This window comes from Syngnathus leptorhynchus, chromosome 7, assembly GCF_054491065.1.
Source record: "Syngnathus leptorhynchus isolate UIUO chromosome 7, UIUO_Slep, whole genome shotgun sequence".
Classification (NCBI taxonomy): Eukaryota; Metazoa; Chordata; class Actinopteri; order Syngnathiformes; family Syngnathidae; genus Syngnathus; species Syngnathus leptorhynchus.
The window spans coordinates 12,977,188-12,995,240 of NC_141201.1; the positions used below are offsets into that span (position 1 = coordinate 12,977,188).

The 18,053-nt window shown below is 42.7% G+C and overlaps 1 protein-coding gene across 6 annotated transcripts in view; it reads left to right on the top strand.

Moving 5' to 3' along the window:
• cuedc1b (CUE domain containing 1b) overlaps positions 1-16,078 on the top strand; it is a 35,718-nt gene extending 19,640 nt beyond the window's left edge. For 4 of the 6 annotated variants that reach the window (XR_015066733.1, XR_015066736.1, XR_015066732.1 and 1 more), the window contains 7 exons: positions 7,087-7,152; positions 7,331-7,408; positions 7,480-7,573; positions 9,073-9,131; positions 9,844-9,952; positions 11,181-11,250; positions 12,659-16,078. Coding sequence is in view for 1 of the 6 variants with exons in the window: in XM_085916892.1 (XP_085773018.1) it covers positions 7,087-7,152; positions 7,331-7,408; positions 7,480-7,573; positions 9,073-9,131; positions 11,181-11,250; position 12,659 (368 nt within the window). In the remaining 5 variants the exon portion in view is untranslated. The remainder of the gene's footprint in view (positions 1-7,086; positions 7,153-7,330; positions 7,409-7,479; positions 7,574-9,072; positions 9,132-9,843; positions 9,953-11,180; positions 11,251-12,658) is intronic. The other 2 variants (XR_015066735.1, XM_085916892.1) reach the window with 2 other exon arrangements.
• Positions 16,079-18,053: the final 1,975 nt, after the last annotated feature.

Sequence of the window (18,053 nt, forward strand, 5' to 3'; positions counted from 1 at the left end):
TCAGTCTTTCTCTATCCCATTTTCTTATTTAATGGAGTGATTAGAAATATGCAAAGTGAGCTGGGCGGCGGCAAAAGGCGGAGGAGACCTTGGCGGTCGATCCCCGGCTGCAGAGGCTGGCTCTAGGGACATGGAATGTCACCTCTCTGGCTGGAAAGGAGCCCTAGCTGGTGTGTGAGGCAGAAAGGTTCCGACTAGACATAGTCAGACTTGCCTCCACACATAGTTTGGGCTCTGGTACAAGCCCTCTTCAGAGGCGCTGGACTCTCTTCCACTCTGGAGTTGCCCACGGTGAGAGGCGTCGAGCAGGTGTGGGCATACTTATTGCACCCCCGGCTGGGCGCCTGCACACTGGGGTTCACCCCCGTGAACGAGAGGGTAGCCTCCCTCCGCCTTCGGGTGGAGGGGACGGGTCCTGACTGTTGTTTGTGTCTATGCACCAAACGGCAGCTCAGAGTACCCACCCTTCTTAGAGTCCCTGCAGGAAGGGCTGGAGAGCACTCCTTCTGGGGACTCCATCGTTCTACTGGGTGACTTCAATGCTCACGTGGGCAATGACAGTGAGACCTGTAAGGACGTGATTGGGAGGAACGGCCCCCCCGATCTGAACCCGAGCGGTGTTCCATTATTGGACTTCTGTGCTCAACACGGATTTTCTATAATGAACACCATGTTCAAGCATAAGAGTGTCTGTGTGTGCACTTGGCACCAGGACACCCTAGGTCGCAGTTCGATGATTGACTTTGTAGTCGTGTCATCGGATTTGCGGCCGCATGTTTTTGGACACTCGGGTGAAGAGAGGGGCGGAGCTGTCAACTGATCACCACCTGGTGGTGGGTTGGCTCCGATGGTGAGGGAAGATGCCGGTCCGACCTGGCAGACCCAAACGCTCTGTGAGTGTCTGCTGGGAACGTCTGGTAGAATCCCCTGTCAGGAAGAGCTTCAATTCCCACCTCCGGCAGAGCTTTTCACACGTCCTGGGGGAGGTGGGGGACATCGGGTCCGAGTGGACCATGTTCCGCGCCTTTATTGTTGAGGCAGGCAACCGGAGCTGTGGCCGTAAGGTCGTTGGTGCCTGTCGTGGCGGAAATCCCCGAATCCGCTGGTGGACACCGGCAGTAAGGGATGCCGTCAAGCTGAAGAAGGAGTCCTATAGGGCCGTTTTGGCCTGCGGGACTCCGGAGGCAGCTGACAGGTACCGGATGGCCAAGCGGAACGCGGGTTCGGCGCTTGCTGAGGCAAAAACCAGGGCATGGGAGGAGTTTGGCGAGGCCATGGAGAGTGACCTCCGGGCGGCTTCGAGGAAATTCTGGTCCACCATCCGGCGTCTCAGGAAGGGGAAGCAGCGCACAGTCAATACTGTTTACAGTGGAGATGGCGTGCTGCTGACCTCGACACGAGACGTCGTGAGTCGGTGGGAGAATACTTTGAAGACCTCCTCAATTCCACTGATACACCTTCCATTGTGGAAGCAGGGCCTGGAGACTCTGAGGCGGACTCTCCAATCTCCGGGGTCGAAATCACTGAGGTAGTTAAAAAACTCCTCGGTGGCAAGGCCCCGGGGTTGGATGAGATCCGCCCGAAGTTCTTAAAGGCTGTGGCTGTTGTGGGGCTGTCAAGGCTGACACGCCTCTACAGCATTGCGTGGACATCGGGGACAGTACATCTGGATTGGCAGACTGGGGTGGTGGTTCCACTCTTTAAGAAGGGGGACCGGAGGGTGTGTTCCAATTACAGGGGAATCACACTCCTCAGCCTCCCTGGTAAGGTCTGTTCAGGGGTGCTGGAGAGGAGGGTCCGTCGGGAGGTCGAACCTCGGATTCAGGAGGATCAGTGTAACTACGGTCCTGGCCGTGGAACAGTGGACCAGCTCTACACCCTCAGCAGGATCCTCGAGGGTGCGTGGGAGTTCGCCCAACCAGTCCACATGTGTTTTGTGGACTTGGAGAAGGCGTTCGACTGTGTCCCTCTGGAGGTAATGTGGGGGTTGCTTCGGGAGTACAGGGTGTCGAGCCAACTGATAGGGGCGGTTCGGTCCCTGTATCACTGATACCTGAGTTTGGTCCGTATATCCGGCAGTAAGTCGGATTCGTTCCCAGTGAGAGGAGGCTGCCTTTGGGGACCTCAGCATCGCGTCTCTGCTTTTTGCAGATGACGTGGTGATTTTGGCTTTTTCAGGCCGTGATCTCCTGCTCTCACTGGAGCGGTTCGCAGCCAAGTCTGAAGCGGTCGGAATGAGGGTCAGCACCTCCAAATCCGAGTCCATAGTCCTTGGTCGGAAAAGGGTGGAATGCCCTCTCCGGATCGGAGATGAGATCCTGCCCCAAGTGGAGGAGTTCAAGTATTTTGTGGTCTTGTTCAGGAGTGAGGGCAGGATGGACCGCGAGATCGATAGGCGGATCGGTGCAGCGTCGGCAGTAATGCGGACTTTGTACCGGTCCGTCGTGGTGAAGAGAGAGCTGAGCCAAAAGGCAAAGCTCTCGATTTACCAGTTGATCTATGCTCCTACCCTCACCTGTGGTCACGAGCTATGGGTCGTGACCGAAAGAACGAAATGAGTTTCCTCCGCAGGGTGTCCGGGCTCTCCCTTAAAGATAAGGTGAGAAGCTCGGTCATCCGGGTGAAACTCGAAGTAGAGCCGCTGCTCCTCCACGTTGAGAGGAGCCAGATGAGCTGGCTCGGGCATCTTATCAGGATGCCTCCTGATCCGGGCATGTCTACCGGTAGGAGACCCCGGGGATGACCCAGGACGCACTGGAGAGACTATGTCTCTAAACTGGCCTGGGAACGCCTTGGGATTCTCTGGGATGAGCTGAATGAAGTGACTGAGGAGAGGGAAGTCTGGGAATCCCTCCTAAAGCTGCTGCCCCCGTGACCCGACCCCGGATAATCGGAAGAAGATGGTTGGATGGATGAATGGATGGATGGATTATAAATATTATGTAGAATTGTCCATCTTTCCCTTTCAGCTGGGCAGTGGAAGAAGGCAAGGACCTTGGCAATCTGATCCGTAGCGGCAGAATCTCTCTCTCGGCACATGAAAGCACCAAAGTGGCTTGAGCTTTATTATGAAGAATAATACAGGGAAGAGCAGTCCTGGGCGCTTGCTTGGAGCACACACACACACACACACACACACATATGTTGAGCTCTTGTTTTGTGAAATAAAGAGCCGGTTACCAAACCCACGTCTTGCCTTGTACTTTGGTCACGCTACAATATAGTTACAATACGTAGATCTGTGGAATAATTGGAGCCGCAACTGACGACGAGGCTGACGTCAGCGGCGCACGTAGGTCCAGACTCAACAGCTGTTGGGTTTTCATTTGTTGCTCTTGTTTTTTTTTATTGACACAGCTGTGGTTTTATTTATATTTTATAAAGTAACACAAGACTAAGATTCTGATGGATTTAATGATCTGGAGTGACACGGATGGTTCGATAAAATTGTTGTTTATATTAGATTTATTTGATATATCTAGTCTGACGTCAGCGGCGCACCTGGTTCCGGAGTCAACAGCTGTTTTTTTCTTTCTTTTTTTTTTTAAGTGACACAAGTGACACGTTCCGATAGATTTAATGATTTGGATTGACACGGATGGTTTCATAAAATTGTTGTTTATATTATTGTTATTTGATATATAGTTTATACAGTGGAGCCTCGGTTTTCGAACGTCCCGGTTCTCGAACAAATCGGTATTCGAACAAAAAATTTGAGATTTTTTTGCTTTGGATGTCAGACGGAATTCGGTTGTCGAACCTCGCAAGATGACCCGAGAGGACCCGCATGGCAACTGACTCCGTTATTACATTCTCGTTACTCTGGGGATTGCATCAACTATAATCATGCCTCCAAAGGAAGCGAGCGGGAGCAGTAAAGCCATCCAAAAACACAAAGGCACTCCTAAAGCAATGCTACAGTGAGCGCCCGGCGCGCTGCGGTTATGCGATCGGACCAAATAAAGCTCCCTGCGCACTGAAGTCCACTTACAATTTGAAAAGTACATCAGGACTTTAAAAATATTTTCTAAATTTTAGCGACCCCTCTGTCACAATAATGCAACCAGCGTGGGGCAGTTGCGCGGTCGGCAGGGCGCTGCAGTTGCGCGATCGGACAAGATTAAGCTCCCTGTGCACTGAGGTCCACTTAAATTTTGGAAAGTACATCAGGACTATAAAAATATTTTCTAAATTTTCGCGACCGCTCTGTCACAATGATGCGACCAGAGTGGTGCAGTTGCGCGGTCGACAACGCGCTACGGTTGCACGATCGGACCAAAATGTACAAATGAAAAAATGCTTATAAAAGGTGGGTTTTTTGCTTGGAACGGATTAAAAAATGTTCCATTATTCGTAATGAAAACACGTTTCGGAATTCGCACGATTCACTTCTCGAACAGCCTTCTGGATCGGATTGTGGTCAAAATCCGAGGCTCCGCTGTATATTGCTATATAGGCCTGTGGAATAATTTGAACTGCAACTGACGACGAATCCGGCGTCAACGGCGCGCCTCACATGCGGCGTTGTTTACAGAAAGGACGACAAATTCGATTGATGGATTTCATGATTTGGAGTGACACAGATGGTTTGATAAAGGTGTTATTTATATTATAGTTATTTGAATTATTGTTAATGTTATGTCAGGCCCGTTCTCAGCTCCTCGTTTGTGTTTATGTCACGTTAGCATACCGTATCGTTTAGCCTGTTGCTGGTTCCTGTCTGTTCTTGGTGTTGGATTTTGTCAAACAAATTACCCCCAAAATGCGACTTAAACTCCGGTGCGACTTATGGTTTTTTTTCACTTTATTGTGCATTTTATGGCTTATGCGACTTAAACTCCGGAGCGACTTTTAGTCCAAAAAATATGTCAATTAATTTTTATTTTTTTAAAAATAACTTTCTCATCTTCTGCCCTTCTTCCACAAAACGGGTGTCTAGGAGTGACGGACAGATGGACCATTCTGGCCACCTCTGGTTCATACATTATGGGCTTCTACATACCTGACCTATTTAATTGGGTTTCCGCCTTGACCTTAAAGATTTTTATATTTTATCTTACATGTTCAACATTGCATCGAATTTAATGAGGTTTTGAGAATATATTTTTTGCTCGAATTGTTGAATTTTCACTGAATGACTGCTATACAGGCTGTGTAAAGACTGCTCTAAACCATTGAGTTTAGTTGTCAATACAAATTAGATTTCTGTATTTTTGAAGGGAAGCTATATTGAAATGGTTGCTGAATTGTGAGGCAAAAGACTAGCTTACTTTGGGGTACTTTTCCAACACCTAAAAGTAAAACAAGTAAATACGTAGTTCTCTCGTCAAGGATATGAACAAGTAACCGAGAGAACGCAATTGAATTGAATCTAAACCTAAAAATAATTTTTGAAGACTGTTAATGTATGATATTACTTTACTGTACTGTCTGTATAGTATTGGTACAACACAATTTCTTTTTCACGAAGCAAAAGTAAAAACACAATTAGTAACTAAACCTTGTATGAATGAATGATGTTAAATGAGGAAAAATGGATCTGTGCATTAAGTTCAAATGTAAACATTGACTCTGAGGTATTCAAAATTATTATCTTCATATGAGACATGGATTTCAAGGAACTGTTTTTCTTTTGCATATATATCGCCTTGAGAATACATACTGGCAAGAAGAACCAATGATGGTTGTGAAGTTAAATAAAAGAAATAAACTGAGTGTTTTGAACATCTTATCAAAGCATTTATCAATGTTTAATGCTTTGATGAGCTCGTGAATATCTTCATGTTTTCCTTACGCTTCTGACACGTATAAGTCGCGTTTTTTTCATAGTTTGGGTGGGGGGGGGCAACTTATACACAAGAGCGACTTATATGTGATTTTTGTCACAAATTTTCAAAATTCCAAAATCCGCGATGTAGCAAGGGACTACTGTCATTTAAACTGCAAGTGACATCACCGATGCCACTCGGCGGTTGTTTACATGAAGGACAAAGGATTCGATCACGGGATGACGAAGTGCCCCACGTTTGAAGGATTTAATGATTTGGAGTGACACAATGCTTGAAAAACGTATTTATGTTAGTTATTTGATATATTTTACTTCGTGTAGCAACTTGTATATGTTTTTATCGTTACAGTTCAGTAGTTGTTGGCTTGTTGAACTCGTGTTTTGTTAAATAAAGAGCCGTTTACCAAACCCACGTCTTCCCTGGTACTTTAACTCTACAATATACATAGTTATATACTAGATCTGTGCAGCGCACGCGCAGCGTTGTTGACATTAAGGACGAGGAATTTGATCGATGGGTTTAATGATTAGGAGTGACACAGATGGTTTGATAATATTGTTATATGGTAGTTATTTGAAATATACTTTATATATCGTTATATGGGTCTCTGGAATAATTAGAAATGCAACTTACAACGGGTCCAACGTCAGCATATGCGGTGCATACGCGGCATTGTTTACAAAAAGCAAGATCAATGGATTTAATGAGTTGGAGTGACACAGATGGTTTGATAAACGTGTTATTTATGTAATACTTACTTGAATAACTCTGAATGTTACGTCAGGCCCATTCTCAGCTCTTTGTTTGTGTTTATGTCACATTAGCATACCGTATCGTTTAGCCTGTTGTTGCTGGTTCATGTCTGTTCTTGATGTTGGATTTTGACAAATAAATTTGCCCCCAAAGTGCGATTTATACTCCGGTGCGGCTTATGTATTTTTTTTTCCCCACTTTATTGTGCATTTTATGGCTGGTGCGATTTATACTCCGGAGCGACTTATAATCCGAAAATTACGGTAATTAATTAACAGTACAATTGTGAATATGCTATAATATAGTAGCTTTCTACCTTCAGTGTACTATAAGCTCTTTGTAACTGTCTCCTGATGATGCCGCCATTAACTCCGTATGTATGTTGTACAAGGACACTTCAACATAATCACTCTAGGGTTAAAGCAACAACCTTCGGGTCGGGAGACATTCGCTCTAGCATTTGTTCCCCACCGCTCACAACTTGTGTTTTGCGCTAAGACTCATCACGTTTTGGTTCATAATATCTTTTCCTTGTTTTTTTTAGATCGCTTGAAGTATGAATCAAAGAAATCAAAGTGCAGTGATTCATCTGGCTTGGACAATTGCCCAGGTAGATATAATTCATAACGCACACAAACTATTTTACTTTAACAACAGAAGGCTAGTGGACTGTGTTCACTATTATGTTGATTGATTTGTTACTAACTGCCCTCATGTCATGTGATCATACATCAATTTACAGTGTTATGAGTACTACAGTAAATGTTGCTGTTGACATTGTTTCATAGAGTCATTCTCTGCACCTTCACCAGAGCCTGTGTCAGAAGATGCCCTGTTTAGAGACAAACTTAAACATATGGGCAAATGTAAGTCTCCTCTTCCAAATGTCATTCTTATCAAATTAACATCTGACCAAATGAATTGTCTTTTTTTCCAGCTACAAAAAAGAAGCTTTTTGAAATTGCCAAAACTTTCTCAGAAAGGACAAAGAGAAGAAAGTCAAAAAGGAGAACACTTCTGAAGCATCATTCGTATCCTGAGATTTAGTATTACAAATTGGCTTATGTGTTTGTATACATAGACAGAAAGTTGTTGGTACCCTTCTGGTAAAAAAGAACAACTTGAAAAAGAGATGTGAATTTGGTAAAAAGTAATTTGACAAGACAAAGCTGCTGGGAGGGACTAAACTGGAGCTTGACATTTTGGCAAGGCACATCTATACAAAGTCCAAGTCAGCTTTATTGTCAATTTCTTCACATGCCAAGACACACAAAGAGATCGAAATTGCGTTACCCACTATCCCACGGTGACAAGACATAACAAAGCATCCAAAAAAAACAACACAAAAATTAAAAACAAGATGGCACATAAAATGAATAAACCAGCGACGAATAAATATAAATAAATAAACAATAAGAGGAGCAAAAATGGATTAAGTGTGCATACAGCAGACAGTCAGAATATAGCGCGAGAGTAGTGCAAGGCAGCCAACGCGGTCCAAAAGGTCAGGACATTATGCAGAGGGGGGAGAGAGTTCAGGATCCTAACAGCCTGGAGTATGAAGCTGTTGGTGAGTCTGGTGGTGCGGGAGCGCAGGCTTCTGTACCTCTTCCCAGAGGGCAGCAGATCAAAACTTAAGCATACAAAAACCTTTGGTTCATTCATATAGCGATAACTGGTGATTGTGTCTTTTGCATCGCCTAATGCCATATACCACAGCACTCAACTGACTTTAAGTATGAACTTTGACTTGACCACCCATAAAACCTATTTGTCTGTTTGTATATTTGGCCCAAAATTCATATCACGATATCAATTACATCCCTTCGCCATAACGGTATGTATCACAACATAAAATTAATTATAGATGTGAACGTCAATCAGTCGCAGGGCACCGATAGAGACGAACATACAATCACACCCACATGTGCACATCACTGAGTGAAGATGGACCCTACGCCACCCGCACACAAGTCAGGCGAGTGTTGCCCTAACTACACCATCAGCAACTTTGGGCCAAACAAGTTTAATCATTTTACAACTTTTCTACAATTTTGTATTTACTTTGGTTGTCTCTTGGGGAGGGCGGAGATTTCAGTAATTGACTCAAAATAAGGCAACAAAATATTAAGGATTGGAAAGGTTTTGTCAAGATCACTTGTTTGTCCTGCCAGTAATTCCTTCTTTTTTTTTTGCACTCAAAGTATAATTAGAATTTCCTTTGATACGTTTTCTGGACTTCGTTTTATTATTGCTTTTGTCTATTTAAGATACATTTAGAGATGATTATTGGTCCCCCACAAGATACAGGGAACCAACAATTTTATTGCATCCAGTCAAGTGTGTGTTCCATCAAAAAAACAGTACTATAGGTGAATTCGTTTATTCACTCTTTGGCATCCATTACAATTCCATGTCAGTCAACACTTCTCAAATTGCCATGTATATTGTAGCATGTTGTACTCTAGTCACTAGATTCTAGTGCATAAGAATGAACAATCGATCTAGTTTTCTTACCAAATTTTACCAGGTTGGGTACCGCTCATTCCACAGCCAATCTCCTTGATGATGTGGAAGAAAACTCCTGTGGTAAGAGAAAGTGATATTTGGTTCCACTTCACAATAATGTCCCACCTGGTGATGATTGTTCACACACACAAAAAAATTGAATGAAACATATTGACTCATGTCAGTTTTACAGTGCATTTATAGCACAGGTGTCAAACTCAAGGCCCGGGGGCCAGATACGGCCCGCCACATCATTTTATGTGGCCTGCGAAGACTAATTGTGCATCAAATTTGTGTCATTACTAGCATTGCAAATTGTCTTCACTTTTAATATCTTTATATATATATATATATATTTGACCAGTTTTTACTCGTCTGACCAGTTTTTACTCGTCTGATTTGAGAAAGAGTTATTTGTCAGTTTGTTTTGTAGCTTTTACTGTATATAATATGAGGTGCTCATACATTTATTTGGGTTGAGTCATAATGGCCCTCCAAAAGAAGATATGACCACAATGCGGCCCGTGAAAAAAAATTGTTAGACACCCCTGATTTACAGCATCAATCAGTTACCATAAATCCGAGTAACAGAAAAGTCAATTAGCAAGTTCCTTAATGATCATGTTAATGTCAGTATTTCCACATTTATTTTTTACTCTACTAAATGTAAATAATGGCCAGTAATCTGCACATTTTTTCAACTGACAATTCACAGATTTAAATTATGCTGATAGAGATGAAAGGCTGAAAAATCATTCAAATTATTTTCCTGTTCTCCTTCCTTTCTTTCTAGGTCAAATCACAGGAAAGGATTTGTTTGCTTTTGGTGCAATCAGAGCTATTGCCACTGAAAGCATATGGGATGTTATGCTGAATCCTTCAATAAATTCCTTAAATTAAAAGTATGCGTCAGTGCTCACTATCCACTTCTTAATTCAAGCATTTCTGAAATTAGCCTAATTTGGGGGAGCAGTTTTATCATTGAGTTGGGCCCCTTCTCACTATTTTCCAAAGCAGTATGTAATGGGTAAACCATGTAACTTAGCTCAGAAAATAGAAATACGTACCCAAAGCACGTCAAGTGAGAGTCAACAAAGTGAGAGTGCATGTCAAGTCAAATTTATTTATATTGCTCTTATCGTCTCAAAGGGCTTCACATACAGGTGACAAATAATAATGACATCCCCTAATCTTAACCCCCAAGACAGCAAAAAAATTAGAAAGTTTAACAAGGGGCTGCAGATGGGGGCTCCACCTTTGAGGATTACCAGGCTCGTTATTTTTAAGTTAACATTATGTAAAATAGATTAAAAAAACTGAAAATAGAAAAGAAAATATATAAAAATTAAAAATACTAAAAAACCAAAAAAACAACAAAAAAAGCTTAGTTTGAGGTTCACAAACTGTAAGTTAAAGTCCCAATGATTGTCACACACACACATCTGGGTGTGGTGAAATTTGGCCTCTGCATTTAACCCATCCCCGTGTGATTTTGATCCATCCCCTGGGGGAGAGGGGAGCAGTGAGCAGCAGCGGTGTTGCACATGGGAATCATTTTGGTGATCTAACCCCCCAGTTCCAACCCTTAATGCTGAGTGCCAAGCAGGGAGGCAATGGGTCCCATTTTTATAGTCTTTGGTGTGACTGGTATGGTTTGAACCCACAACCTTCCAGTCTCAGGGCTGATCACCTCTAACGTGTCCTGCTCTAATATGAACTCTCATGGAAGGCTCAAACAGTAATCTTTGTTTTCATAATGGGCTGAAAGTGGGCCTATTGTTTACAAACTGCAGTCCCTGCTAGCCAGCCACCATTTAAGCGAAAGTCATCTGCTAAACCTCTCATCATTACCTCGTAGGCAAGGAGCCAGAGAGAATTACCTGATGCCGACTCATCTTTCTGGCAACATCATAAGTCCTAGCTATGTTTTTTTTGTGAGCTCTAATTGCCTCATCCTGGTATGATTGGAGCCAACATGTATCACATTACATCATGCGTGGCGGGAAGCTGGTCAATAAAAAAGAATTTTTTGTACTTCAAATGATTCTCTATAGTTGTAAATCTATACGCTCTATCACACGGACAACGGATGACATTTAAGTTAGACACTGTGTGTTTATCTGTCCATAGAGGAAGAATGTCAATCAAGAACAGCAACCACTCAGGAAGAAAACGGGCAACGCAGTGAGCCAGAGTCATGGTAAGCTTCTCCCCACTCATTCAACCTGTCCTGCAAATGAGCTTGTTGCATCGTCATCGTCTCTGCGTAAAGCCTAAACCTAGCATGTTGCATCACTGCACTGCCTCTATTCCACTGAGTGGTGAACAAGTCCAAGTGTTTTCGAAGGCAATGAATGTTGCATTCACATCAAAGTTCGTCAGGGTTTCTTCATTGTCGCAAATGTTGGCAAACGTTCGCCAGACATTTGCCAACTGTTTTTGTAATTTTTCTTGTAGCTCTCATACAAGCCATGCAGGTTCGATTCCACCTCCGGCCCTCCCTGTGTGGAGTTTGCGTGTTCTCCCCGTGCCCACGTGGGTTTTCTCCGGGCACTCCGGTTTCCTCCCATATCCCAAAGTTCGTCAGGGTTTCTTCATTGTCGCAAATGTTGGCAAACGTTCGCCAGACATTTGCCAACTGTTTTTGTATTTTTTCTTGTAGCTCTCATACAAGCCATGCAGGTTTGATTCCACCTCCGGCCCTCCCTGTGTGGAGTTTGCGTGTTCTCCCCGTGCCCACGTGGGTTTTCTCCGGGCACTCCGGTTTCCTCCCATATCCCAAAAACATGCTTGGTAGGCCGATTGAGCACTTCAAATTGCCCCTACATGTGAGTACAAGTGCGGATGACGGTTCGTCTCTATATGCCCTGCGATTGGCTGGTAACCGGTTCAGGGTGTCCTCCGCCTACTGCCGATGACTGCTGGGATAGGCTCCAGCACGCTCGCGACCCCCATGGGGACAAGCGGGACAGAAGATGGATGGATGGATGGATGGATGGATGGATGGATGGATGGATGGATGGATGGATGGATGGATGGATGGATGGATGGATGGATGGATGGATGGTGGATTTAACAGAGACCATCAGAGCATAAGCACTATGCATTGATGTCTATTCCGGCAGCTGGCCGCCGCCTGCCTCCATGGTGTTAGTTTCAATGTAAAACCTATTTACTTTAATTTCCATGGTACCTCACCTCAATCCATTTCTTTAACTGATTATTGTTTTGGTCCAATTTAAAATCCACCCGCATGTGTTCTATTTGCTAGTTAGAGCGAAGCTAACTGTTGGGGTCGCTCAGGCGGCGCTCATCAAGTGATTTAATTTCCCTTTGTGGACGGCATTACTGCGTGAAATGCCTCCCCTCTTTGCTACATTCGTAGGAAGCAGGATTTTGCCTCAACTGCCATTTTCCTCACAAGTTGACTGATGACGAACACTGCGAACTGTTGCCTTATAAACAAAATGTCACATCTCATCTGAGTCTGCAAATTATAAATCCATAATTGATATGCCACGCCCAATTGAATGCTAATTGACTTATTCATTCACAGTATTCGTGTTGGTGTGGCATCGGGGAAGATTTAAATGATGTTCATATTTCAGATCCTTCCATACTCCACCATATATCGTTACCATGGTGACAGTGGAACGGCCCATTGGTCTGGGTATATAACCCACTCCACACAGCTGCACCCTGGTACCAGCCAAGACCTCCAACCCTTCTTTCTAAAGAAAAGGCCAGGACTCACAAAACAGATTGGTACTAACTGTCAGTAAATAAATGTGTTCTGTATAATGATAATTTGATGCTATACCATTTTAATTGCAATATGAAATGTATTAGTCTCCAACCTTATTTTTTTAACCCTGTCCTCAAAACCTCTCCTTAGAGGTTTACTAACTATAGCAAGAGATTGTTTCTACCTGTGTTACTTTTCTCTTTACAGTAGCATATCCTGTTTGTGATTAGGCATCCTCAGGATGGGCATTTCAAATCCAAGACATGGAAAATGCCCCTTTATATACACAACTGTATCATGAGTATTTACCATGTTGGAGTTTCTCCTCCAACAACTGGGGGTTACAGAAATATATATTTTTATGCATCCAGATATTGTGGTCATTAAAGCTGCAATTGCCCAAAGGTCCACAGTGAACCATTGCAACAAGTTCATCAATTTAACATCATAAGGACCAAGGACACATATGGTGCTTATGATTTTCCATTATTTTTAATTCATACTGCAAAAAAGTCTGAGGAAGAATCATATAAAGTACTTGAGGCTTTTTTTTGGGGGGGTGTTTGTTTGTTTGTTTGTTTGTTTGTTTGTTTGTTTGTTTGTTTGTTTGTTTGTTTGTTTGTTTGTGTCTCGTGACATATGGTCACCCCTGTATACTTCTGTTATCTTTTTTTTTTTTGACAACATTGTGATCTCTGTTGATAGCTGCATATGAGTGTTCTGGTTGACATTTTTAGTCTGTTTACAGAACACCACAACTCACAGACACACATGAAGCAAAAAAAAACAACCTATCTTTTATTGTTGTTGGGGTTCTTTTTTCTTAACCCAGTCTGCCAAATTAACCTAAATATTCGTCTTCATTCAGTGCTCCTTAAATACATACTATTTTAGTGATGGGCAAATTGACTGAGAGGATGATTATGTTGAGAGCCCCTTCAATGTAGCTTGGGAAAATGTATTGGGAAAATATTCACTGGCACACAAACCCATGCTGACAGGACACTTCTTATGACACAGCCTAAAAAAAACTTAAAAAAAAAAAAAAAAAAAAAAAAAAAATTGTCTGACTTGTATGGTGTGCCTAACTTGGTAAGCACCCAGCCCGACAGTCGTGGCTCCGCCTCAAGGGTGGTACAGTAATCCCTCGTTTATCGTAGATAATTTGTTCCAAGACCACCCAGAAAATCCGCGATGTAGAGAAAATATATTGTTACAATATCCACACAAGACTTTTATTAACTTTTATTGTAGTTTTAAACAATTATACTTTTAAACACTTTTTTGTATTTTACAATATAAACAGACTTATCAGAACTTATTTTGCGGTAACTCTACTGTGTCTGTATGCTTTAAACAAGGTTTTTCACGATTGTAGCACTTGTCAGGTCTTCATGGACAGCCACATAAAAAACTAAGCTAAACAGTGCAGCGCCTTCTTTATTTGTATGTTACATTGCCTCAGTTCATTTTAATTTACCAACTTAAGACATACATACAAGGAGCATCAAAAGGCTTAGTGGTGATGTTGCCACTGTTTTTGCAGCCTGATGGAAGCAACGTTAATTTTGCCTCTCTTCTACGCTTTCCTACCCTCTTCTCAATGCTTAATACATTGAGTTGCCCGAAGATTGGTTAAGCGACGACACGCCACTTGTGTCTGAAACTTCAAGGTAAATGCTTCACCGGAAACACTGAACACATGCGTACAAGACCTTTTTCATCTTCGCTTCCGACAGATTGGGCGAGTGGGCGTGTCAAGCAGTGTTACATTTTTTATTGATTGCTTTAACCTGTTTGAAGAAACTGGGAACCTCTCAGTCTTCATCATCACCATCTCAGCAGAGCAGAAGATGCCTCATGCAAATATGTTAACCCATTCTCATTGAATTGACAGTTTTCCCACCCTTTTGCAAAACAGTTAACACAGGTGTCATTCAAGAAGTCCAAACTCCATTGTTTTAGCTGTGCTTACGAAACAGAAACCATATGCTCCGAGCTCTTAGAAACTCCCTGCAATAATTAAAAGCACCTGTCTGACACTTCACAAAATGTTTCAATTTGCAATCAGTCTTCAGGCCTGTGTTGTTTTTTGCAAGCATGGATCGAGGAGGTCTAAGGCAGATGAGCGGTAGAGTGACAGAGGTAGAGAAGTCAGAGGAAGAGGAGTCTGTTTGCGAGGTGGAGTTATAGCTGGAAAGGCTCAGAAGAAGAGACGAATATCACTTGTGGTTATCTCTTATACTCAGTATAGGCCTACTATAGATTTTTGTTGTAAAATATTTTTTTTTCCTAATTTCGCACACTAATGGATTTTTTCCATGTATTCTCTGTGAATATTTCATTTGTCAGCCACAGTCTGGGGAAAAAAAAAAAAAAAAGCAGCTGATTCTTTTTGCATTTTTTGCAAGAGGGCAAATTTGACTACAAACTGCACTGGCCTGTAAGCTAAGTACAGTCAGCGGCTGCGATGACAAACAATGGTGCACTGATTCACACGAGTGCTGTATTTTGTTGCCCATTGGACAATGATTGATTGGAGGTGTTCACTTGTGTCAAAGGTGTTTGCTTTTGTTTCATATTTTAAATGACTTTAAACTGTGGCATGTGTTTAGCCCTCTGCGTTAACTGTTTTTAAAATATGAATTTGAGTTGACGGCTGCGTTAAAACAATAAAAATTGTAACCAGACACCTAATTTATTTGTCTAACTATTGGTCAACCCACAAATTTCAAAGCACACAAAACCTTGTATTTGAGTTTTTTATTTGTTCAGCTCTATATTTGACACCTACTTACGTTTACATGTTCTGAGTTCCCACATATTCTAAAAAGCATTAAAGAAACAAGCCCGTCGCTATCGATACCAAGGCCAGTTTCAAGGCTGCATTTGTCTGTCACATGACGTGCCGTCGTGTCGTGAAGAGGGAGCAACAGCAATGTGTACATGTTCTATTAGGGTGGACAATCTCTGTACAATATAATGCTCATATATGTACAATTATTTTATTATTTTATGCAAACATAACTGCTCAATCAGAACACGAATACAACACACAACTGTATGAACACACACACATAGGCAAACGCACACACAGGGGGGTGACGCCCCCCACACTCAGGTACGAAATGGTCATGTGACAAGTTCCCGCCTTTCCGGGCAGTATAAAAGAAGCTGACCTGGAGACAGAAGCTGTTGTTTCATCTGCTGCCGTGCCTTGTGTGTATTGACCGCCATTAAACAACCCAAGATCTTGCCAATAAAGAACCAACTCTAAACTCCACACTTTTGCTTTCCTGGCTCAACAACGGACATCCCGCACAACACGCAACAGTTGCTCCTTAAATAACGTCATGTAGCCTAAAAACCGGCCTTCTGAGAACGCAGTCCGTGAATTTGGACGCAATTCACATCTACTCGGGTGTTCAGAATTTTTCTGACGTCACACTTTTGGCATAGAAAACTTCTAAAGGTAATTCTAGAAAATTTCATTTATGGTGTACGGTATGGGCTTGTTTATTTATTGGACCGAGTTAGTTTATTGTTTATGTTTGAAAGAAGTACATCGTTATTGTTACATTATTTTTAATCAGGTCTACTATCCACTCAAAACCTCTAACATACAACCCACGCCGCTATTACAAATTGACACTACCAGTTGTGGCTGCAAATCTAAGATTTGACCTTTAAAACGTCAGAAGCATCTATAAAACAATTAATCACGGACTCTACATTGTTTTTAGAAGTTTTCTTTCCGAAAATCGGAACTACTATCCCATTTCCGCAAAATAGGCCGACCACAATCTTAAACGTTACCGAACTGTCCTTCCAGCTCGTCGTATTCCGTGACGTCATCGAGGATGTCAGGAAGTGTGAGGATCCCGAACAGATCTGAACACCCCAGGAAATGTGTTTCCTACACCGGCAGTGGAATGTTGTTTGTGTAAACGTGGCCATCTTCAACTGGGTGGCACCGCAGTAGCCAGGGCTTTGCCAGAGTGTGGCAATTCCCACCTCGCCACCCTTAGGCTCCTGAAGCCAATCGAGGCTAACTGGGCAGTGGGCGGGGGACGTCCTGAACTGGTTGCCAGCCAATTGCAGGGCACACATATACGAACGACCATTTGCACTCAAACTTAAACCTACAGACAATTTCAACTTCTCGGCGATTTGGACTGTTTAGTCGGGCTACCATGTATGTCCTTGGAATGTGGGATCACCCCCAGGAAAGCCACATAGACACAGGGAGAACATGCAAAATCCGCACAGGAGCAGGGGCCAGAATCGAACCCTGGATCTCTGAACTCTGCTGACCAGTGGCCCACTGTGCTGCCCTTGAAATAATTGTAATTCATAATAATATAATTACATATTAAAACTAATGTTTTACAGCTTCCAGGTCATTGTATTTTTTCTCCTTGCATTACTTTTACACTTCAAATAGTTACCAATACTTTTACAGTTGAGTAAAAAGCTAGCTACTTCAACTTCTTTTAAATCATTTTTAAATCCCATTATCTATACTTGAGTAGTCACTGTGAATACTTTTGATACATCTGCTCATGACCCCAATGATAAAATTAGCATGAATGAAAATAATGTTTGACGGCTTCCAGGTCATTGTGTTTTTTCTCCTTGGATTACTTTTACACTTCAAATAGTTACCAATACTTTTACAGTTGAGTAAAAAGCTAGCTACTTCAACTTTTTTTCAATCATTTTTAAATCCCATTATCTATACTTGAGTAGTCAATGTGAATACATTTGATTCAAGATTCTTGCACGTTTCCTGGTCCTGGACAGGTACAAGTCTTGGATAGATGGGAGGTTGATTCCAATGATCTTTTCTGCAGTCCTGATTGTCCGTTGCAGTCTCTGCTTGTCTTGTTTGGAGGCTGATCCAAACCAGACAGTGATGGAGGTGCAGAGGACAGACTGGATGAGGGCAGTGTAGAAGGTCTTCAACCTGCCACGGGAGCCGCTGAACTTCTTGAGCTGTCTCAGGAAGTACAGCCTCTGCTGGGCCTTCTTCCGGACAGTGGCTGGTCCATTTCAGGTTGCGAGAGATTGTGGTTCCCAGGAACTTGAAGGTGTCTGTGGAGAGAATACTGTGGATAGTGAGTGGTGAAAGTGGTGAAGGGTCTCGCCTGAAGTCCACTGTCATCATGATACATCTGCTCATGACCCCATTGATACAATTTGCATTAATGCTGTACGCTCTTTGTAGGTCCTGATTAGTCCAGAGAAAAGAAAACTGT